The 23,200-nt window shown below is 42.0% G+C and overlaps 2 protein-coding genes across 2 annotated transcripts in view; both read left to right on the top strand.

The window, feature by feature from the left end:
* ABHD17C (abhydrolase domain containing 17C, depalmitoylase) overlaps positions 1-15,138 on the top strand; it is a 32,915-nt gene extending 17,777 nt beyond the window's left edge. Inside the window, exons 2-3 of the mRNA XM_082768653.1 lie at positions 9,435-9,614; positions 13,431-15,138. Of these exons, the coding sequence (XP_082624779.1) occupies positions 9,435-9,614; positions 13,431-13,650 (400 nt within the window). The 3' untranslated portion in view covers positions 13,651-15,138. The remainder of the gene's footprint in view (positions 1-9,434; positions 9,615-13,430) is intronic.
* Positions 15,139-18,236: 3,098 nt separating this feature from the next.
* The window catches only part of LOC309882134 (cell surface hyaluronidase CEMIP2-like), a 52,809-nt gene continuing 47,845 nt past the window's right edge, over positions 18,237-23,200 (top strand). The window contains exons 1-2 of the mRNA XM_082768860.1: positions 18,237-18,358; positions 20,501-21,001. Of these exons, the coding sequence (XP_082624986.1) occupies positions 20,536-21,001 (466 nt within the window). The 5' untranslated portion in view covers positions 18,237-18,358; positions 20,501-20,535. The remainder of the gene's footprint in view (positions 18,359-20,500; positions 21,002-23,200) is intronic.

The following is a 23,200-nucleotide window of genomic DNA, read 5'->3' as shown; positions in this document are numbered from 1 at the left end:
CACAAGTTAAAAGAAGAATAAAACACATCTGTGTTCTAGTTCATAGGCTTCTTTAAGAAGCCAGAGGGTGATGCCTCGTGCCTAAATACTGTTACCTCCTGCGAGGAAGGTGTTTTTTTTTTTAAATTTTACAGTTACTTCCACACTAAGCTATTAGCCACTCTGTCCTCACAATGAGTACACGTGAGAGGTCGGTTGAGATCTTTGAAGTGTTTCGAAGTCACTCTTCAGTCGCAGGGCACCGTGGTCAGAAAGCTCTGTTAATTATTCAAACTCATTTAAAAACACAAGGCTGAGAAACAAGAAAACTGTCGTAATACCACATGTAGCAGGCTCAGGTTCTTCTGCCAGAGCTATTGTGCCTTTCTCTAGCAGTTTGGTAGGTTAGCTTTTGCTTCTCTTTTTGTTCTATGTGGAGTATGTGTATAATAATAAGTCTTTTTAAGTTAAAGCTATGTCATGGTTTCCCTGTGAGCAGAAGACGTCACTGTGTGCCCTTGGAATCGCAGTAGTTTGTTCTTGACTTCCCATGTTGCTGTTCTGTTCTGCTCTCTTGTCTACTGATAAAGACCTTGACTAGTCAAACTGAAGAAAAAAAACCATGGGGCTTGACAGGAGGGTGATCCTTCCCTCTCATTGTATGTACACACACTGATATTGGAGCCTTATTTTACTGTCATAAAATAGTGGAATGATAAAGGTAGAAGTTCAAGTAAACGGCTTGGTCATGTCACTGCTCATGGTTTTTGGATGTTCTGGAAAAGTCTGGCTTTGATCATCAGTGGCCTTGCTAACTTTCAATATGAAATGATCGTAAAGTTACTCTGTTCTCTCACGTCACTGTATCCACTACATGAGTTTCTGCTTAAATTTCAAAGTATATTTACTGAAAACTCTTATTTCCTCATACCTTAAGTTGTTATCGGGAGGGAAAAAAAATCTCAGTCCTGTAGAAGCAGCAGTTTCAAATCTGTGCCTTGTTTGTACACAGCAGCTAGTTCATGTGGAGACAAACAAGCATCCTAACAAATGGAACAGCAGCTCAGTATTCTAGGTTACTGGGGGGTGTCATGTCATAAATACAATTGAGTTCTCAGTGCAAGAGAAAACAAAGGGGTTCTTACGTGGTAGCTCCTTAATAAATAAATAAATCAGGAAGCACAGAGTGTGTATTTTCTGTCCATTCTGTCTTCTGTATCCCACTTGCTACTGCTCAGCTAGCTTGGAGGAGACTTCTTCCAGAATCCAGATTTGCAGAAGTCTTTCCTAGTTGATGAGGCATGCCACCAGCTATTTCTTTCTCTCATTCATTTCTCTTTTGACTCTGTCTGAAAAACGCTCCAAAAATTCAAGTGGATAGATGCAGTCTTATTGCATTTGTTAAATGGTCTCTGCTGTGAGATCATGAGCTATACATGGGTGTGAGGACAGAGCCTGATTTACGAGTAACAGCAGACGGGCTGCAGACAGGACCTGCTGCCTGCCAGGGTGCAGAGCTGTGGCTGGGCTGGCAGCAGGATGGTGGGAAGATGGCTCAAAAACGTGGTGCAAGACGAGCCTGTGGAAGTGCTGCCATGGTGTGGTATGAAATTCTCCAACCATACGGGTGGCAAAGGGGAAGAAGGAACATACTTGTGCTAGTGAAGCTGGAAAAAATGAGGGGAAGGCGTTTCCCACTTCAAAACATGACATATTCAGGGGCCTGTGCTTAAGCCAGATGAATGCAAAGTAACTTCATGTATTTGGAAATAAAATAAAAAGAAATTTAGAGAACTGTCATACTAAGGAATTTATTTCAAAATAGTATATCAACCCCCACCCCGAAGCTACTCTGTGTAGAGCTTTATAAATTCGTTCGGTTTATGCAGTAATCTGTACTTTTTTACAAAAAACACGTCAGTCTTATCTTTAGTGGGAAACCCCACTGAGCACTGAAGTGCAGGAAATGGAGGTGAGGAGTCCTTAAGTGTCCCATTCATTCCCAAACCATGACTAATTGTCTGACCTATTCCTGGTAGGTGGATGGTTGACCTGTTCTCGCAAACATTAAATCACGAAAATTCTGCTGTCTCATTGGCAGTCTGTTACAGTGCTTCTTCATATAAAAGGGGGGTGGGAGTGTGGGGGGAACTAACCTAAACCTCTTTGCACTTTTTTTGCCCTTTCCATCTTGTTCTACTCAAACTAGGCAGAGTGGGTCCCATCTTCATCTCTGCAGCTGCCTCCTCAGTATGTGAAACCTGTTGTCATGCATTTCTGAAGCCTTCTTTCCTTTGGAATAAACAAATCTTTTTTTCTCTAAATTTTTCAAATGCCTTTTTTTTTTTTTTTTTTTTTTTTTCCCCCCCTATATACCTGGTTGTTCTTGCTGCTCCTCTCTGAACTCTCCACATCTCTTCTGCCATGAGATGCTGGAAATAAGATACAGTAATTTGGCTGAGAACCAGAACCCCCTGGTTCTGAGTGAACCAGGAATAATCTCTTATCTGAACATCTGGTATGTTTAAGTCCTGTGTTTACAGTATGACATGGGCTTGTGTTGAACTTGGGATCTACCATAATTCTCTTTCTTTCTGCACAGAACTGGTTTAACCAATTATACCCTGTCAAGGAATGAGCTAGCCTCTGGATTAAGCTGTGGCTGTGCGGTGGTACTGCATAAGCTGATTTTCTGCTAGTGCTGCTACTGCCATATGGGTGTGAGGATGTTAGGCAGGTTAGTTGGTAGAGGTAACAGTGATCTTTAGAGCAATTAGTACTACGGGGCAAGAGGAGGATGACACACAGCACCTGAAGAGCAGCGTTTGCTGAAAAAGCTCACCTGTTTCTCCCCTCCACCTTCTGTTGGTCTAACAAAAGCTATTTGCTTAATAAATGGAAGTTGTTAGCCATCCTTGTGTCTGACTTGAGTGTAGGTGCTCATTTCCACATCCTATGTCATACTTGAACTAACCTGGGCAAGGAAAGCTCTGCAAAAAGAGATTTTCAGCTCTGTCAGTTCAGTGCGAGCACTTGTGGCAGTACAGTGCTTGGGAAGTGGGGAAGTGCTGGATGGAGGCTGGGAGGTGGGGAGCGGTTATACTGCTGCTGCCGTCAGGCTTGTTGAGACTATGCTGTTAGAAATACATCTGGTTAATGATTAGACACTACTGAAACATTTTGCCCCTAATTTTACAGTTGCGGGCTCCTCTCCAAGTAGATCTGGTAACAAACAATTCAGTGTAACTCAATAAACGTGTGATTTCATTACAGCTTGTGCCAGAGAATGCCACGAAATGGCCTTTCTTCACCTGCCCTAGCTGTTCAGGGCTGAACCTGCTGTGGCTTCACCACTCAGCACTGTGCAGATCCCCTGGGTTTGTCATAGCCAATGCACTTGATGTGGGCATGGTTCTCAATATTTAAAACCAGCCGATTACCACAGGGCAGTAACCAGGAGGCAGATGTAGCAGTTCATGCTTTGATGTAGGTTACTGCAGCACAGCTGATCATCCTACGGAAGTGGCTGGAGGAAGCCAAGTTGCTTCTGTGTGGTTGACTGATTTATATGGAGAGAAAAGAAAGAAAAAAAAAAAAAAGAGCTGCTGTATGACTGGATTAGCGCCACAGTTGCCTGCTACGCTGTGGTGTTTGCAAGTAGTGAGCTTCTAAAATAACATTGAAAGAGGGCATTTTCAGGTGTTGTAGGCTTGTCCTGTAACTCCAGTATTAGTTAGTGTGTATTGATCAGTGCTGGGGTTTCTCCACAGCATAAGCAAATGACTCTGTGGTGTGGCAGTAAAATAATAGTGATATAAAACAGTGGCATATTCCTCGATTAAATTTTTCTGGCAGCCATTGAAATTATTTTGAGTGTGAACACATTTGTGGAATTACTTGTCTGCTCCTGTGACAGTGTGCTGGGAAATATGCCAAAACAAATTGTCTCTTTCTTGCAGTTTCATAAGCCAGAATACTATCCAAACTCTTTCTGGCTTCTACTACAATGAAAACGTGAACTCAAAGTCTCCTACATGTGAACTTGGATCACATTGTGCTTAGAATCAAGCAGGAAAAAGGTAGAGGAGAGAGACATCACATAATTTAAAGAGTCAGTGTCTATTGTGCTTATGAAAACAGTGAGGAATTTTAGACCTATGTTCATGTGAATTCAAGGAAAATCGAGTGAGAAATTGGCAAAGGGGCTCTAGCTGTGTGCCAGGGCTTCATGTGAATTAATTCTGATTTTCTCATTTTGCAGTTGATGTTATGGTTGACACAAAAATCCTTGATCTAAAGTTTTGTTTTTCAATTCAGCGCTGGCATTTAGGCTCAAAATCTGCTATGATTTCTGTGGTGTTTTGGCTGAGATGCAGGAGTGGCACTTGCTGAACCAGGATGTGAAATTCAGTGTTTTGTTCTGATAACATAAATACCTGGAGTACTTAATGACCAAACCTCTCTTGTTGATTGTTTTTAAACATAAATATCCCACAGTTTAATCTCATATTTGACATGCAATCTGCATGTGGGGTTTTTATTTTTTAATTTTTCTTTCAGTACTCCAAATTAGATTTTCAGATTCATACCAGATTATTAAAAAACAATCAAACAAAAACTTATTTCTGAAACTGGAGATCTTATGGAAGTGTATAGTGATGCTGAAGAAAAACCTATTTGTGTTTCCTAGCAAGCAATCTAAATTTCTCTGAATTATGCAATTTAGAGATAATGTGTTTTGAAAAATAAATGAAAGTACATCATGACAAATTAAAATATGCCACATATGTAGTTTTTCCTCGTATTTAATAGCTTGTAGTGATAACTTATTCTTTTAAAAAGATTTTTTCAATTTAAATTTGTAAGAGTAATTTGTAGTGTGTTTTTTGTTCTTTGCAAAATGGGGCACTACAATCATTTGAAAGTACATGTTTAAAATATTAATTTGGGGGGAAATTGAAAGGATTTGTATAAAGACAGAGGAACAGGCTTGCAGTGAAGCCTATAAAGACCTTGTATCTAAGCGTATGTATGTTCTAGAAAAAAAAATACTTGAAGTGACTATTGTTTCCAAGTGTGGCATGAAGTTTTGTTGCTCCTGGTATATGTTGGTTTCCCTTTCCATGTTTTTAAAGTGAATTATTTCATTGTGCTGTTTCCCTTGAGAGGGTTTTTATGCCCAGTTTTATACTCTGTCTTATAGAACACAAGCAAATTACCTTGTTTTGTCTGGCCCTTTCTCTTTAAAAACTCTGTGAGGAAGAACTTGATCACCAGTAGCTGCCGTAGTCTGGTAGCGGTGAAACAGTAAGTCTCAACAGCATTAGGAATGGGTTTTGTGTAGTCAAAACACTTCTGTGGTGTTCTCTGTCTAGATGGAGCTACTGCGACTGGTTTTTAATAGCATGAAAACTTGGATTTGCTGCTGTTGCTATATCCACGCCGCTCTATGTGCTTTCCAGTTTAGGTAAGGGATATTGGGACAGCAAATACCATAAAATTTCAAAACTGAAAATATGAGGTGTGGTTAACTTCACTGATTCAGCCTGAAAAAAAAAGAACTGCCCTCATTAATGAATATGTATTTAGTGCCTTGGAGGACTGGCAGGGATACTGTAGCTTTGGCCACAAGCACGCCAGGGTTGGGGTGTATGGCACTTCTGTAGTCCCTGCAGCAGCATGCCACTAACACTTGCAACAGAGTGAAAATAGCAGTGGTAAACTGTCCGTCAGCATCACTCAAAGCTGAAGTCCTGTTGCTGTGACTGGAATCTCATATTAGGCTGCGCAGGAGTAAGTGGAAAAGTCAGGGGTATGGATTCTTTAATCCAGTTTAAGTGAATATGGTTCATGCCAGCAGAGAGGAACCAGAATTGCTGTAAATGGTTTATTTTTAGCCTATTTATATAAATTGAGGGAATAAAGGGAGGGAAGGGAACAAAGCAAACAGTGTCACTATTAACTATGGGGTGTGTTGATGCCGTAGCTTGACCTGGCTTGAGCTGGCGAGTTGTAGGTGCCTGGAGCTGTGCTGCTTGTGAAGATGGCTGTTTTCTTTTTCCGGTACACCTAGGAAATGTAATCCGTAATCCAGATAATCTACTCGTGTGGGTTCTTGGGAGCAGGCTGCACTGGAGAACTTTGCCACCTGATAAAAGTTTGCGGGCTGGGGAAGCAGAGGCACACCTTTTAAATGACAGTAGCTTCACACTCTTCAGCGACTTTCACTTCTTCTTTTTCTTTCCCTCATTTTCTTGTCAAATGGCTGTTTTGCATGTGCAGGTGCTGGCATTGCTGGGAGGCCATCTCCACGTGGCACCTCGCCGTGCCTGTGCCGGGCCCCGCGGTTTGGCTGGGGCCTCGCCATCCCTCCGCTTGAGCACAGTTTCCACAGAGACCAACACTCCCTCCTTTCCAGAAGGATATTTTTAGGAGCTGCTGTTTAGCTTCTGGAAAGACTTTTTCCTTAATAGGAGAGCAGACTAACAGAGTTCCTCTCTGCTCAGGGTGTCTTCTGCTTTGTGCTTTTGCTGTTTTCACTTTCTGCCTTGTATGTCACTTAGTCCCCATTTCGCTGCTTTCTTCTTATCTGTGTCTCCTCTTCCTCCTTTCTTCCATTTCACTTTCGGTATCACTGTTCCCAGCAGCAATAATCTTTGAACACCACAAAGGAGCTTGCGGAGCGAGGGGAAGCCCAGCCTCCTCTCAGAAGAATATTGTACTTTAAGGACAAAATCCCTGGGCTGTTTGGTTCCTCAGCTAAGCCCTCCTTGCTGAGTCACTGCTGGCTGGGCAGCCTCCGTGAGGCCTCAAGCGCCCTGGTTCCAGGCCGTGGCCTTCAGCTCCCAGGGCCTCGCGTGTGTCAATTATTCATGGCCCTTCCTTGCGAGTTGTCGGCTGTCCTCTGGCCTTGCAATAAATTTTACATGTAGATGTTTCTGCTGATGTTTGTGGGAAGTTTGATGTGTCACCTTCTGATCGATGGCCTAATGGGAAAGGGCTTAGAAAGATAAATCTGTAACAGGAACTCTCCTGGCTTGGAAAGTTGGACTGTCCCTGACTGAAACAGTCCAAGAGATTCCTTTAGTTGTCCGTTAGTAGGAGTACAAAATAGAAAAGATGTTTGACTTAATGACAGGCTGCAACACGCACCCACTCAAAGTCCTAATACTTTTAAGAATTGTTTTGTTAACATTACCGTGTTGCCTTTCTGAAGAGTTAAATACTGACTAGTTGTAGTGCTTCGATGAAGAAAGACTTCTGTAAGTTTAGAGAGCTCTGATTTTGTTAGTGACGCTATAGACGGTATCTGTCTTCCAATTTTGTATTATGCCAGTAAGATTGATTTTCTTTGTATTCATTGCTTTTGGTGTTTTGTTTCTGAAAACAGCTTATACTGCAGGTTGAGCAGCTTGCTGCTATGGCAATAGGTATGCTAGAAAGAAAGAGAATTGAAGAAAATTGCAATGCTGAGGCAATTGTGTTAAAGGAATTCTCTGGCTACCTTATGCTGTCCTATTATCCTGTGATTATCATTCAAACATCTTTTTCTCTACTTTCCATAGATTGTGACTCCTTTAAAAATAGGATTTAACATGATATTGGAGCACAAGATGGTACTTCAAAACCTACCAGTATTAATGCTGTTCTTTCCCTACTTAAGTGCTACTTCTTGTTGAGGTCACATTTTGTTTTATTTCCTGATGTTGATGCATTTCTGCCCCTCTTTAATGTGATGCAACAGCTGGTAGGTCAGCGGATTGGATGCACAGTTTCCATATTCAGCCTTCAAAGGTACATGCCTCTGACCCGCTCACTACCCAGCAGCTGGAATGATGTCTGTGAGGACAAGGCTTTGCTCTGAGATTCTGCTAACATGCATACCAAAACCAGCCAGGCTCTACTGTGTGCTGGGCTGTTTCTAACAGTAAGAAGGAAAAATTCTCCTAAAAGAGCTTTACAGCATCTCTTTAAAAACATCAGGCCATGGCTGTGGTGATAGACCACCAACGTGAGCTGCTGCTTGGTTACCAAGAGGATAAAATTTTACTCCAGGGAGATATTTTTATACAGATGCTTATTCATATTACAGTAGATGCCAAAAGCACCCTTATGCTCAGCAGCATGGAAATATTAAGAAAATCCTACTTGCACAGAATCTACAATCCAGCCTCGTTTTACTTCATGATAAAAACAGGCAATCTTGCCAGTTTGTACTTAGATGGTCAGGGCTGGATTATTCTTCTACTGTAATTTTTATTATCTCTTTTGCAAGTACCCAATCATTTGACTGCTTGAAAGTCAGGTACTATCAAGCCCTGTCAAACATGTTTATCAGCTTGTCAAAGCTTCCCAGGTGTACATTGGTTATAGGCCAAACTGTAGGTTTTGATTTTCATTGCCACAGCAGTGGCAGCAGGACAGTGTAGACTGGCAAAAAGATGTGTTCAGTGCAAATTATCTTCAAATAGAAATGTGTTCTCTTCCCGATCAATTATTCTTTATATAGCTTGCAATAGAAAATTGAGTTAGAAACCTGGATAAATAATCTACAACCAACTGAGAAATAGCTTTGATTTGTAGCTTTCTTAAAAGTTGTAGTGACCAAATACTACTGTACTGTTCCTCCTACCCTACTCTGTTACCTCCTCCTGTGCTACTTCCAAATTCCTTTACATTTTGCATACTTAAAATTGGTGATGTTATTAATTTAGCTTTTTCTTAGTTGCTTCTGCGAAAGAGCACACACACTAGGACAACTTACAGGCTAGATAGAAATATTTGGGAGCCGTCCAAGTCTCCCTTTGAACCCTGAATTTTATGGAATGATGGAATTATGGAATGACATCTTTATAATTGCAAAATAAGCTCCACATCATATTTTAAACAGGAAAAGAAAAATGATGAGTTACTCATACCAATCATCAATTGAAAAATGAACCAAACTATCCTCTCAAGTTCTTACGCTTTTTGGCATCTTTAGCTACACTAATAAGGCAATTTGGTCTTTTTGTTTCAGCAGTGTTGAAAAAAAGGAGTGTCAAAGGAGTAACTATTTTGTTTAATGGTGGAAAGGTTGTCAGCCTCCAGAATACCTAATTTAGATTCCTGGAAGTGACTCTAGGTAGGGAGAAGTCTAATTTATAATTCGCTGTGCTGCAGAATGGAAAGATAAGAGGTGTTCATGAAAATGGTGCAGATCAACAAACTGACATTCCTCCTTTGAGGATAGCTTTCTTCAGCCTGTACAATACACTGAATATTTACTTCACTGTTCTATTTTAGAGTTTAGGCTTGTAAACTCATGTCTCTTAGGAGTGGATTTTAAAGTTCAATGGATGGAAGGGGTGCTTTGTGGTTCTTTTTAATCTGTTTTACACCCTCCACCTTTTTTCTGTCTTTTGCCTTTATGATGCAAAATATGTTTTTTAAATTGATATTTATTTTCTCTGCAGGTATGGCGTTAGTCCTGAGAACATTATTCTGTACGGTCAGAGTATTGGTACTGTCCCTACAGTAGACCTGGCATCTCGGTACGAGTGTGCAGCAGTAATCCTTCATTCTCCTTTGATGTCTGGATTACGGGTAGCTTTTCCTGACACTAGGAAAACCTATTGTTTTGATGCTTTTCCAAGGTATGTATAAATGATGCAAAGATAATTGCTCTATACTGAAAGTGCTCTTTAGGTGTTTAAAAAGGACTAGCCACGTAACTTTCTGGGGAACTTTATTGAATTATGACCTGTATTTTAAACCTCACATTCTAAATCAAAGTAGAGACGTACTTCTAAATCAAAGTAGAGATTCACCACGTGAACAGGCTGCTCTAAGTCTCAAACTGACATGATAACACATAAATAAGTCTTAGTGTTTACAACTCTTCTTTTTCTTTTTTTTTGTGGGTTGTTAAAATCAGAATTTTTATACCTTCAAGTTTGGATAGGTACCTTAATAACTGATAATGTCCTATTAAGTCCTTCAGACTAATGACTAACAAATTATTAATGTACACTCTTAAAATCTTAGTCAGTTTTGATTTAGAAGCTCTGGAGTATTTTACATATAGAAAAGCATGTACAATTGGTTTCAAGATAAAACACTTGCCTTTAGAGCCTAGTGTCTCTCTTGAAATTGCAACAGTTCCAAGTTAAGGAGTATCTCAATATTTGGGAATAGTAGATGTTCTAGGAATAACAGGCATTTTAGGAATTTTCTTAGTATTTCTGCATGTTTGCAGGGATGCAAAGATTTCATTCTAATGCTTTTTTTTTTTTTTTTTTTTGTTCTGCTGAAAGGGCTTAGCTTTTATTGCATGGAAACTTACAAAATCATTTTTTGTAATGTCGATAGGACAAAACATATTTTCTTGATTTCATAACTTTTTTTTTCCCCTCACAACCAGTAAATAAGCCACATGTTGCAGGCCAATGTGTATCTAGTAACTGCCTAAGTGACTGTCCAATGACTTTCTAAGACTTTGGTAAATTCTACATCGCACATCTTAGTATTTGAGCTTAGCCTTACTAATTTCCTACAGATGTTTTGTCGTTGTGTCTTTGAACAGTTACACTTCAAGTATTGCCAGAAGTGGACTGCTGTTTAGAAAATTGAGATATTTATGTGAGTATTGTCCTGCATCAAGACAATGACAAAGCTATCTGTGGGAGTTAGACGTTTGGGAATGTGAGAGGGGAGCCAGTCTCTATAGCAGTGTATACAGACTTGGGGGGAGTAAGGAGAAGGACAGATAAAAAGCAAAGTGGTCCATGGAAGGGCGAAGAAGAAGCAGAGGATTCACTGAAATCTTGTGCAAACCTGACTTTGCTTCAGAAGGTCATGTTTGCAATGAGTGTAGTAGGAGATGCTCGTAGCATTTGTCATGTTTGTTTTATTCCAGTTACAACAGATTAAAATTAGACTGTGGGGGAGGGTGAAAACCATAGCTGTAAACCCACGCCTAAACAGCCAGAAGTAACAGTAGCTGTCACAGTATCTGTCCAGTCCCTAAGTTTTGCATTCTTCCAAATAAGATAAAAATGTAAATTGCTGAAGGTGCAATCAGAATTTGAAATTGTTTTATGCAAACTTGTTTATCATCCTCAAACCTTAAACCCAGTATTTCCAAAAGCTTCTGCTAGAGAAAACAACAGCACCTTAATAATAGCTGTGATCGCAAAACTAGTAGTGATTAGCTGATAGCAGCCAGATCAATTTAAAAAAAAAAAGGGGGGGGGGGGACACTGACTACAGATGCACTGTAGCTCTTGAGAATTTTGTTCTTAACCTACTGAGCTGCTCATTGCTGTCAGTCTGACTTCACTTGCACTGTAAGCAGTGAAAATAAACAGCAGTGTGTTTTTCTGTATAACAGCTCAACTGCATGTCTTCACAGCAGGAAACAAAATAGTTCTGTGTGCACCTCCAGTGAATTGCTATTATGTGCATTTTATGTTGGGACTCCGTGAGAATGTGGTCTCTGTAGATTTTTCTAGCTGCAGAGTGGTATGGCCGAGAATACTAAGCAAGTCCAACGTGCAGTGTAAATGCTGCCTTATGAGTTGCTGAGTTGGCAACGGGACACTTTCCAATTTTCTGCAAAATACAAATATCTAGCTTAATGGTCTGTGAATATGTGTGGGGAAAAAGAGTTTCAGTATCTAAATACTGCAGGGAAAGGGGTTTCCTGGTTTCGTACAATAAATGAGATCTTGGTTTGTAGCCACTAAAACAATACATAAATATCTCTGTAAGTGTATGTGGCTGACCTGTATTGTCACATCATGGAACTCAGGGACAGACCCTGCATGGGCTTAAGACTTCAGTTTATGTAGCATTTTCATGATTAAGTATTACATTTGGGTATTGTACTAATTTGGGGATGATAACTGGGGGAGGAAATCTGCATTGTTCTATCTCCCAAGTTCTTGGGATATTTTTCGGTATTCAGCACAGTTGCACGCAATTCAGATTCCAGACAGGAGGAGTGAAATAGGCTGCATTTTAATTTTAAATAACATGAAATCTGTTTTTCGAGGAAGTATTGATACAGAGACTAAAATGTGTTTACACTCAGCTGTTTACTGGAATACCAGTGGCTGTTCTGTAGAATACTGAATGCTGAGATGTTTGTATGAGGTTTAGTGCTTCAGTTTACATCTTAATTTTTAATTAACTATATTTCGATAAATCTTCTTTAAACCTGTTTTTAAATCAGCATATGCTGGCATCTGTATTTGTTATCATCCTAAGCAATTAGTCTGGTCACTTTGTAAAGTTCCTAGTCTTACTAATATCACATTCTTTCTTCAGGACAGAAAAATCCAAACAGTTATTAGATAGTGTAAAGAAATAACATTTTCTTCCTGTCAATTCAAATATTACTGATACTCATTTTTCCCCCCAGCTCATCCACTGTCCTGAGCCAAAGCATAGTCTCATTATTGGCCAGTTCCTCCTTTTGTTAATAGAAGTGGAAGTGGTGGGGAGCTGAGCACATTAGCACATGGTGCCTATACAGACTGGAGTTACAGGTAGCTACCAGTGTGGAACAGCTGTCTGAAAGTACGGGTTGATGCCTGGGAGAAGGCAGGCAGAAGCTGCTGTTCACCACCTTGAAGCTGATGTGCTACCAGTATGCTTCATAATTGGTGTTTTCTAGTCAGAACTCAAAGGTGTGGGGGTGTCTTTGTCGCCCTTCCCTTTCCTCTGCCTTTGTTCTCCTGTGCCAGGCAGTCAATAGGTGCATTGGCCTGCAAAATGTGGCTCAAACAGCTTGCTTTTAAGGCCACTTTTTGGAGTGGGACAAGAAATCAGTGGCATGAAGCAAAATCCTGTGTGAGTTTCGTCTGGTTTGCAGTTAAATGTCCTTGTGTCATGCTGTTTTCCCACACTTTTCTCTGTTGCCGTTTGAACTCAGACAATCAGTACAAAGAATGGGTTATTTTACTTTATCTCATTCCCCCCTCGTTGGGGGGGTTAAAGACAGGTTCAAACCTCCTGAGCTGACTCTTTGCATGAAGTCTGTGTGACTGGAATGCAGTTAACTGGTTGCTAATCTGCTACATGGGAAGGTGATAATGTGTAATACAAAGAGTCCACAGTGGTAACGTCTCATAGAATCTGATTTGCCATACACTAGCTTTCTGCGGTGGTTTCTTTTATAGGTACGCCACTGGCTGGTGTTTCAGGTGCCAAACTTTATTTGCACTGCTGCCCATTCGAGCCTCTTGCCATCAGAACTGGCAGCATAATGGTAGCACAGGCTGCAGTTTGCACATGCATTTGGGGAGTAAGCCTTGTTCCATATCGTTTGTTCCCATTTTCAAGGTTTTGTAGCCATTTAAAGCATGCAGTGGCAAGCAGGGTGTGTACTAGTAGTTAAGCTAGCTTTCTTTAACTGTGTGAAAATTAAAGCCACAAACTGAGCACTGTTTTCCTTTTCCATCCCTCAGCATTGACAAGATATCTAAGGTAACCTCTCCTGTGTTGGTAATCCATGGTACCGAAGACGAGGTGATCGATTTCTCCCACGGCCTGGCAATGTACGAGCGATGTCCACGAGCAGTAGAGCCCCTCTGGGTAGAAGGGGCTGGGCATAATGACATAGAGCTTTATGCACAGTACTTAGAGAGACTAAAACAGTTCATATCTCATGAACTTCCCAACTCCTGAAGAAGCCTACCTGATTTTACCTCAGTTACTGTGAACGGAAGAAATTACCTGTTTTTGCACATGCTTTAACTGGATAGCTGTAATAGCTTTATACTATGAAGAAATGCCCTGTATTTAGGGTGTTCTAATCAAACATCTGATGAAATTTGTCTTTTATATCTGGAAACTATTCTAGTAATGCACACAATATGGTCAACTACTGTAATTCCAACAATTTTTAGCTTCATTGCCCTGAAGGAAGTGGGGAATACTAGCTGCTTATGGGGACACTTTTTACCTAGTGCTGTATTCATTGAAGATCAGTTTTCTCTGTCTCACTTCTGATCGTTTATAGTTCTGTCCTACAAAGACTTTTTTTTTCAATGTTCTCAGTGTGTAGAACATAACTGTTATGAGCTACAGCTTCTTCTAAACAATCAGCCATGGGTTCAATCTAAGGGAGTACTTTCTTTGTAAAGTTTCTAGCTGTGGTATTGTAATTGGAAAGTTATTGTGATGAAGTTCCTCCTCCTCCCTTTTAGTGTTCTTTTGTTAACTTACTGATCTTCCCAAGTAAATTATTTAAATATACTTTTTCCTGATAATAAACAAACTACTATATGGGGCTAAACTCTGTAATGACTTCTCCATTACCTTGTATAAACATAACTGGAATATTCTCAAAGGAACTATGGACAAAATTGCTTTTGTTTAAAAATAAATGTGTAAATTTACTACTAGAAAACTCATTTTAATATTCAGATGGTCTGAATAATAGCCATAACAGACATTTCCTTCTGTAAAGCATTCCTGTAGACTTTTTAAAAGTACTGTACATATTTGAATTTACATTGTGCATAGATTCTTAATTGGTAGTTTTAATTTAAGTCTAGCTACAATAAACTGCAAAATTCTGGTTTGTATATGATTGAATACATTTTGTTAAAATATGTTTTTATCCCTATATTATTTTGCTATTAAAGTTTTATAAAGTTTCCAGGACAAAAAATTTACACATTTATGTTTTGATGAACTTATGTAACTAAATTTTCATTGAGCTGATCTTTTTAGTTTAGGAGTAATTTGATTCTTTGACACTGGAATCGCACAGATTATGCATCAGAAATGCAAAACATGTAATTGTTACACTACTAGCATAGGTCTAATTTTTCCAAATTTAAAGGCCTTAAATGTACTGTAAGCCTCAGATTGTTGTATAAATTGATCACGATTGATTGCAGTTTGTGTCCTGTTGCTAGAATGCAACACAGTGGTTGTAATGGAATAAAGGATGCATGGATTAGATCTTGCTGCATTTTTTGAATCTTATTTTCATACAAAAAAAGAACAAAATGTACTTAAATGTCATTACTTAGTTCCTTTTTTTTTTTCCAAGGAAAAGCTATCCTAAAGTAGAAAGCCTCATTTCCACACAGTATGGTATGTAGATCAAATCTTTAAAAGATTATTTTTAAATGATGTCCAGCTGTTTTTAAATAACAAAAATACATGAGTCATGGCTGAGAAGAAATGTCTGAGCGTCGTTGTCATGAGACCTTGCAACAGGCCTGCAGTTAATTGTCAGCACTGCAAGTGTGTCTGGTGTCTTTGGCTATTGGCTTGGCCATATTACTGTAAAAGGGGGGAGGGGGAAGGGTGTTTTTGTTTGTAGTGGTGTGGGGAGTAGGGGAGAAATGAGGACACCTGTCACTTCTGCACATCATTTGGCTTGTTACTCTGGGTGCTTGCACCTGCGCTGTCCAGTCAGTTTTAAATTCCCCAAGCACCAGGGTACCCGGCTGTTCTCTTCCTGTATTTTAAGTAAATATTCAATTACATCTCATTTGTCTGTTTTTTATTTGTGCACCTTTGTAAATCCAAGGTGGGTGTGTTGTTTTCTCCATTTCTACATGTGTTTGTTTCTTGCTGAGCTCAGTGGAAGCAAAGCTGATGGCCATGGTATAGGGAGGTGCTCCAGGTTGCTCTTCAAGTGTAAGCCTCCCCACGTAGTGACCTGGGGAATTTCTACCTACTGGCCAATGCTGTTTTGATACCTCAATTGAACTTTGTGTTGCTCTGAAAACTTCAGGCTACAATGTTGTTCTCCTCAGGACCCCTTTTGATTCAAGGAACTGGTACTTAAATTCTCTTCCCTATTGTTTCTTTTATGACTGCGGGAATTAAAGAAGTACTAATTTTGTGACTTGTCCTTGAATCTGCTTTGTTTTTGACAGTATTCCTCTGTTACTGAGATCCCCAAATCTGAATTCAACATTGTTACACTGGTCCCAGGGTCACTGCATGTGCAGCCCAAGTTCAGTGTGCTGACTGTATGTGAATTTCCCCTTCTACTGTCCTTTATTTGTTCATATTTCTGCATAACTGTAGTGCTCACAGACGCCTTCCTATACTTCTGGCTTCTGCATTGCCTGTTTTGCTCTGCAAAGTTTGTCTATATTGAACTAATACAAATATTTTACTGTTAATTAGAATGTTAATTAATGACTTATCAATGATTCACTGGGCTTTTCATTTTCTTTTAATTCAATTATCTGTTGACCTGTTTGGTTCCTTAAACAATTTTTGTTGTAGCCCTGTTCCCATTGAATAGTTCTTGGATGAGTTGTGAATTTTTTTATATAATTTCCTGGCACGTCCTTTAAGGAAAACAAATAGTAGTGAGCTTCTTTATGCTCTTTTAGCTGAAGTGATCCCCTGTATCAAGGTATCACTGTTTCAGGCATTTCATAGTACTAGTGCCTGCCAGCATTAGAATTATTAGTTAAAAAATCTCTGGCCAACTCATGAAACTGTTTATAAGACAGTAGGTTTCAGGTCCCCATTTGTTTAAAGCAAAAAAAAGGTTGGAACAGAAGTTTTAGGTGGTGGAAAAGGGGATGATGTGAGGTTATGAAAGAGAAACTTTGGATTGGACTAAAAAAGTAGCTTGTTCCAGCAAACTGCTAACATTCACTCATTTAAATGTATAATGTGGGCCTTTACAAGAACTTGTTATGCATATTTTAGAGCTACCAAGGTGTCACTGTGAGAGTGGCTGTATATGCCTGGATAAGTTATGCAATGGGTCTTCCAAGAGTGTAAATAACTTTTTTTCCCCCATTTTTCCTGTGTGACTTGCTAACTGTTTATACAGTGCAGCAGTACCTGACGTACAGCTTCTTTTCAGGAAGGTAAGTTGTGGAGCGTCTGGTCTTAAATCAGCAGTTGTCTAACATTCGTACTTTGAAAAAGCCCGAGGAAAACATTTGTTACAACTTTAAAGGTGACATTTTCGAAGGAGTTTGCGCATCTTTTTAAAATTTATGTAACTGTTATAAATTTAGCCTGTATTTGTTCACACAGAGATGTGTTACCCTTGTTGCTTCTGCTACATTTTTTTTTTTTTTTCCTCCAGTTCTTTGTCATTCCTGCAGTGTGTGGCAGCTCTGCACAGGGCACTGACCTGTCAGATTTCTGAATGCCCAAACCTGTATTTACACTTCAGTGTAAATTCACTTCAGTATTGTGCGCTTCATTTATAAATCCTGTATCACATTTGCTTTTTCTAAATAATGCTAAATATAGAAATAGAAAACCAGTCCCCTCTCCTCCTGCGGTTACTTGATTGTTCTCATCTGGCAAATCCTTTTTTCCCTAGGTCCATTCTCATGAATGTAAATCAATGATCTTATTTAAATCAATTTAACTTCTCCATATCCAACCTCCCTTCTTTGTGGATTCACCATCTGTGCTAGCTCTGAAATTTGTTGTTTTGCAACTGCAGTCATTTTGTCCTCCCAACACTAAGTGCAGGACAGCTCTTTGGTGGTGGGCACACTGCTGCTGGGAACGAGGTCAAGCCCCAAGCCTACCTACTTCATGGCTCTCAAAGTCCTGCAGTAATTGTTAGGTCAAATCAGGATGAATTTCAAAGTGAATTTCATCATATCTCAGATGTGTAATATTTGGGTCTCAGAACTTCATTATGACAGTGAAAAGGACAAGCTCAGAGCATCAGAGTGAGCGCTGCTTTGTTTCCCCAGTGCCTGGTTTCGTGGCTGGGTTCCAGCAGTAACCAAATTAATTCTGCGGAAAGTTAGAGTAACGTGCATGCTGCCTCTCTCTCAAAACAAACAAAACCAAGCCCTCACCTCTTCGAGGTCTTAACTTTACATTGTTTTCTGCTTCCTCCAAAGGTAAATGTGCATCTTTGGGGTTTCAGGAGGGCAGGCTGTGAGGGGGTGCAGCTGAGCTCTGCCATCCTGCAGGCTGGCTGGGGAGCAAGCAGTGCGCGCCGTGCTTGCAGCATTACCTGCTTTTCCTCACTTTTCCAAAGCCCCTGCTCCCCAGAAAAGTTGAAGCATTTGAGCCAGCTCCAGACACGGCAGACTCTTGCCCCCAGCAAGAAAAAAAAAATAAAAAAATTAATCCCCCCCGCTGGCTGGAGGCGGGCTCGCAGCGGGGCCGGGCGGCGCTGCCCGCGGCATGGAGCTGCCCGCAGCCGGCCCCTGCGCGCCCGCGGGACTTGCGCCTCCAGCCATGGGGCCGGGTAAGGGGGCGCCGGGAGCGGGGACCAGCGGCCGGGGGGAGCCCCAGAAGGGCGGCCAACCCCTTGTCTGTGTTGCAGGGAGCCCCCCTAGGAGCGCTGCCCTCATCCTGCTGGTGCTGCTGGTGCTGGGCGCACGGCCAGAGGCGCAGGAGACGAGTGTCCGCAGGCAGCAGAGACACGGTGACCGTCCCCACTCGGGTGCCCGGCGGTGGGGTGGGCAGTGCTGGGGAGGAGGAGGAAGGAGGAATATTTTGTTAGAGCCCACCTGGGGGCTGCCAGAAAGGCAGCGAGCTCCGTGCTGGAGCCCGGGGGCAGCGGGGGGATCGAGGCTGCTTGGACTCGCCGCCCCTTGGTGGGAGGGAAGCTGAGACCGGTTTCCAGCTAATAGGTGGCGCGATTTGATTATGGCTTTGGAGGTGACTACGTGCAATGGGCCCTTGATTCATTTCCTCTTTACTTCCTCAGGCCTTTTTTAATGTAAGGGCTGTCTTTGAAGACAAGCCGTCAGCCCAGAGTTGTGCTCGCTCTACATGATGCTTTGCGCAGCAGTTTATCCTAGAAAGTTTGCAGACCTGCTTAGAGGTTTAATGAAATTTGTGCTTCAAGTCGCTTTGCTGTTGGATATGCTTGAGGAGGGATGCCTTGGGCTGACCCCGAGCCCTTCTCTTTGTCCCAGGGCAGCACCAGGCAGGTTGCAGCCGTGCGGCACAGCCACTCACCCCAGTGCTTCTGCATGGGACGGGTGGGTGACACGGACCCAGCTGGTGCCTCCGTTCTCTCTCTCCTTGTTCCTCTGGGGAGCTGGCATGAGCTGTTAGCTGCCCCCAGCTTCAGCATGCCTATAGATAAACCAAATTGATCTCAGGGTTGCGTGAGTTGGGTTCTTGCAGTGTCTGTGGGTTGCTCTGAATGAAAGATGCACTAAGGATGCAAAGTGCCGCTTTTGTGGTGCTATTCCTGAATCATCCACTGCCATATAGTCCTACCAGGCATATTTTGCAGTTTCTAAGTAATACAGGGTTATCTTTCAGTGAATTACAGCCATAAATGTGTAGTTTGTTACATAAAATTCCGGTGTACTAGTAGAACATTTAACTAATATGTTTACAATACACAACTAACCTGATGGATGGTAAGTCACGACTACTTTACTTAACTCCAATCTTGAAATCAAATAAAAAGTATTTGAAGCTTCTAAGACATGCTGGACTGGGGTCCACCTCTAGGAAATAGAACATTCTTAAAAATTTTGTCTGCTGTTTAAAAATGAAAGCGAGCGCTGCAGGCACATTCCAGGGCTCGAGGACGTGACCTCCAGCATTTAGCAGTATGTCCTTATGTTAAGCCATTAACTATTTCAAACACTCCAGGCATGATGCAACCAAGTTTTGCCTTCCTTGTCCCTTTTAATTAGTAGAGCTTTCCAGGATGTTTGCAGTCCGACTTATGAAGTCCCAGCCTACCGATGTTGAATTTAATTGTTTTATTGATCATTTCTCAGGGTGTAAATTGAACCTTCAGGCTCTGCCTGGATGAAGGAGTGCTGCATAGGGAGCACTGCCTTAGATACAAACTTAAGCTCCAGAGAGTCCCCTGTAGCAGTCAGTACCTCATCCACAAGAGGAGGCTGCTGTGGCCTCTGAGCCCCAGCTTAACCCCGTTACATCAGGGTAATAATGGCTTTGATCAGCAGGTGGAGACCAGGGAGAGCACCTGGGAAGCAGAATGGAGCCTTTAATTGAGACCCAGCTTATAGCTCTGGGAAAACTGGAGGCTGTGCTAGGCCCTGGGGCTGGGCTCAAAATGGGAATGGCACAGTGGGAATGTAAATTTTCCTTTCTTAGTCATGTAAGAAAAAGGCTGTTAGAGTCTTTAATAGGAATCACTTTTTTTCTTAACGTTTTTCAGACAATTATATGGAGTAGAACATACCATTTTGGTCTTTTTTTTTTTTTTTTTTTTTTTTTTTTAAGGAATTTCTGTACTCTGGAGTGTATATGTTTAATAAGGGTATTTTCCATATTGTTTAGGGAAAATATTATTTTAATTAAAAGAAAACAACAACCACCACCAAAAAGAAAAAAAAAATTATCACATTTTAGTACCCCCAAATCTGCCTTTTTCTAAATCTATCTATGCATTTGACCTGTAGAACCTCACAGCTGGTTTGTCAAAGTAGTGTAACAATTTGTAGTGTATCCAAGGATACAGTGAAATATTCATAAAAGTGTCTATGTACATATTTATGTACAAAAGAAAGAAGCCCACCAGGATTCTTCACTGTTTGTTTAATAGGTTTTGCTGTATTTATAATTATTTCAGGGCATAGCCTGAATCCCAACAGTTCTTGGTGGGATATGGAGTACAAAGGACTGCTGCACAGTAAGAAAACCCTTCCTGGGACTGTGGGCTCACACAAACTCTCCAGCCTACTCAGAAGCAGCTCTCCCCTCGGTCACAAGGACAGCAGAAGTTTGCTGAGCCAGAACTTGGGCCAGAAATCACAAGAAAAGCAGTTGTCCTGTGACATGCTCCTTAAACTCTCCAGGTATATTTTAATGGATACCTTTGGACCCAGCTTGGCCTGGAATCTCTTCCGATTTTATCACTGTGATCGGGAAGTCAACCTGCCCAAAATTCACGTCAGTCCTCTCAAGCTGGCACAGCACAAGCTGAAGCCTTTCCTGCTGCACAGGATGCTTCAGCTGCTCAGGAACATGGGAGTGCTCTCCGAAGGTCAGCAGTCCAAGGTCTTCGCTCTGCTCAAGAAGCAAATGCTGAAAGCAAGGAAAACGCCCATAAAGCCCCAAGTGGAGCAAAGTGGTAGGTACATAAGGAGGAGATGGGTTTGATTCTGTCGCGCCAATGGGGCTGAGGTGGGAGCCAGGCTCAGTGTGCAGGCCCTGGTGCTTTGCTGAGCGATCACGAGGGCTGAGGTGCTCAGCCTGAGGCAGGAGGTGTGTGCTGAGGTGGCTGGCAGCAGCCACAGTCTGCATAAGAGGAGCCTTTGGGGCGGCATGTGGAGGGCAGTCGCTGCCGATGAGCCATAGATTGGTTGTGAGCTGTGTTGGTCTGTGGGATTCGATACCGGCGCTAAAAGCCGAGCTGTGGTAGTGCTGTACCCGGCTCGGTGGGGTTGCCAGGCCCATGGTGGCCTCTGAGAGCATCTCTAATGCATTAGGAGTGTGCTGCCACGGCTCCCCAGGGCACGGCTGTGCCAACGCCTCCCGCTGCCCCGCTCGGAGCTGGGGGCTGCCTGCGGAAACGTGTCAGGGAGCTGCGTTGCTTGGAAAAACATAAAATCTAGGAAGAATTACAAAATAAATAAAGTGAGAGATGACAGAATATACAGCTAGGAAGGGGAGCAGGAAAACTTCATTGATAACGTTTGTTTAATTAAGGGTAACATAGGAGGTGGCAGCCTGCGTCCTTTAGGCACTGGATGCTCAGGAGGATGGGACGGGACCTGAGGGGGCTGAGGACTGGGGGTCATCGAAGCCTGAGGGGACAGGGGCTTGGAGGGCGTCGAGGCATGAGGGGGACAAGGTCTGAAGGGACAGGAGCCTGAGGGGACAAGGTCTGAGGGGACCGGGGCCTGAGAGGCCCGGGGCCGGGTCCGAGGCTGGGCGGCCAGGGCTGTGCAAGGGCGACGCCGCCCGGCCGGCCGCGGTGCAGTCCCGCGCAGGATCCATCCCTTGCAGCCCTGCAGGAGCTCCCCCGGCCCTCGGGGCATCCCCGGGCGGCTGCCGTGGGGGCAGCTTCTCTGTTCCGTACCGCCTGAAAGCCTCGGCAGCCACCGGGGTTTGTTAGGGAAGGCTCCGGCTGCGTTTGCCTTCGGAGCAAGCCGAGACGGGAGATGGCAGAGATCTCCTCGTACCAGGTAGCCCGTTAAGGAAGAGGAAGACGACCGACTTTATTTGCTAGAAATATAAACTTCAGTTTATAACCCAGAGTTACAACACTCAGAGGGCGGCTCAGGATTATTTTTTTTTTGCAAGGAAGATCTGTAACAACACTCAGAGGAAGGCTCAGGGTTTTTATTTTTATTTTTTTCAAGGAAGATCTACCCCAGCAGAGTGCTTGAGGCAGTGAGGATTAGTCATGATTTCCCACTTGCAGGTGTGAGGATGTTTGGGAACGGGCTCACGCTGAGGATGTGCCCTGTAACGGAGCACTCTTGTGTAAGCTTCGGCCTGGCACTGCTGCAAAGCAAAAATCATCCACAAAAAGGAAACTTGGGAAGGAATGAAAGGAAAAGATTTTAGCTCGCATGCACCAAAATACAGATAACAACAAGCATTTCTGTGCTTTCCTGAAAATGAGACAGGACTCTTCAGAAAAACAAGATGATACATCCAGTCTCATTTGCTTTGTAATTTTCCTCCTCAGTCAGAGAAAACAATGCAGGAGAAAATGATACTGAAATAATTCACCTCCAAGAATTATTCTTGCCTTATAAAACAAACAAACAAACAAAAAGTAACAGAGCAGTGCAGCTATGTGGATTTTGAGACTACAGGGGGAAAATGGCTTTGAAGGATTTAAACAGTGCTCACACCACACAAATTTTGAGTTCTTGTTCAAAAAAAGGCCCTTGTCAAATAGAGTCACTTTTGGCTTTGCTAATAGTTTTGCAAGGCCTGCCTGAAATTTAGCGCTACCCAAAGCCTGTACTACACTTATTTCCGCTGTTACTAGGTTAGGTTAACCCTTGTTATCTTTTATTTACCTTGTAAGTCTATGAAATCTTTTGCAGAGTAAATGTTTTATGTAAATATATATGAGGTTTCTAGGGGACTGACAGGCTATAAAATAAAGGTTCAAGTTCTCCACCTCCAATTCTACACTTCTAGAACCTCAGAATTCAGAGAAACTAGTGTGTTTTAAGACAAAGCACTCCTATTTGTCTTGTCCTGCCTGCGGCTCCCACCAGTAGATAATTCTTTCTCCAAAAAATGAGCACAACCTACCATACCTCTGATAGCTGCTCTGCTTTCCCATGACCCATATTCATACATGTCA

Source organism: Aythya marila, assembly GCF_965140915.1.
Source record: "Aythya marila genome assembly, chromosome: 11".
Classification (NCBI taxonomy): domain Eukaryota; kingdom Metazoa; phylum Chordata; class Aves; order Anseriformes; family Anatidae; genus Aythya; species Aythya marila.
The sequence above is the reverse complement of the archived record's forward strand: the minus strand, read 5'-3'. Positions and strand labels throughout refer to the sequence as shown.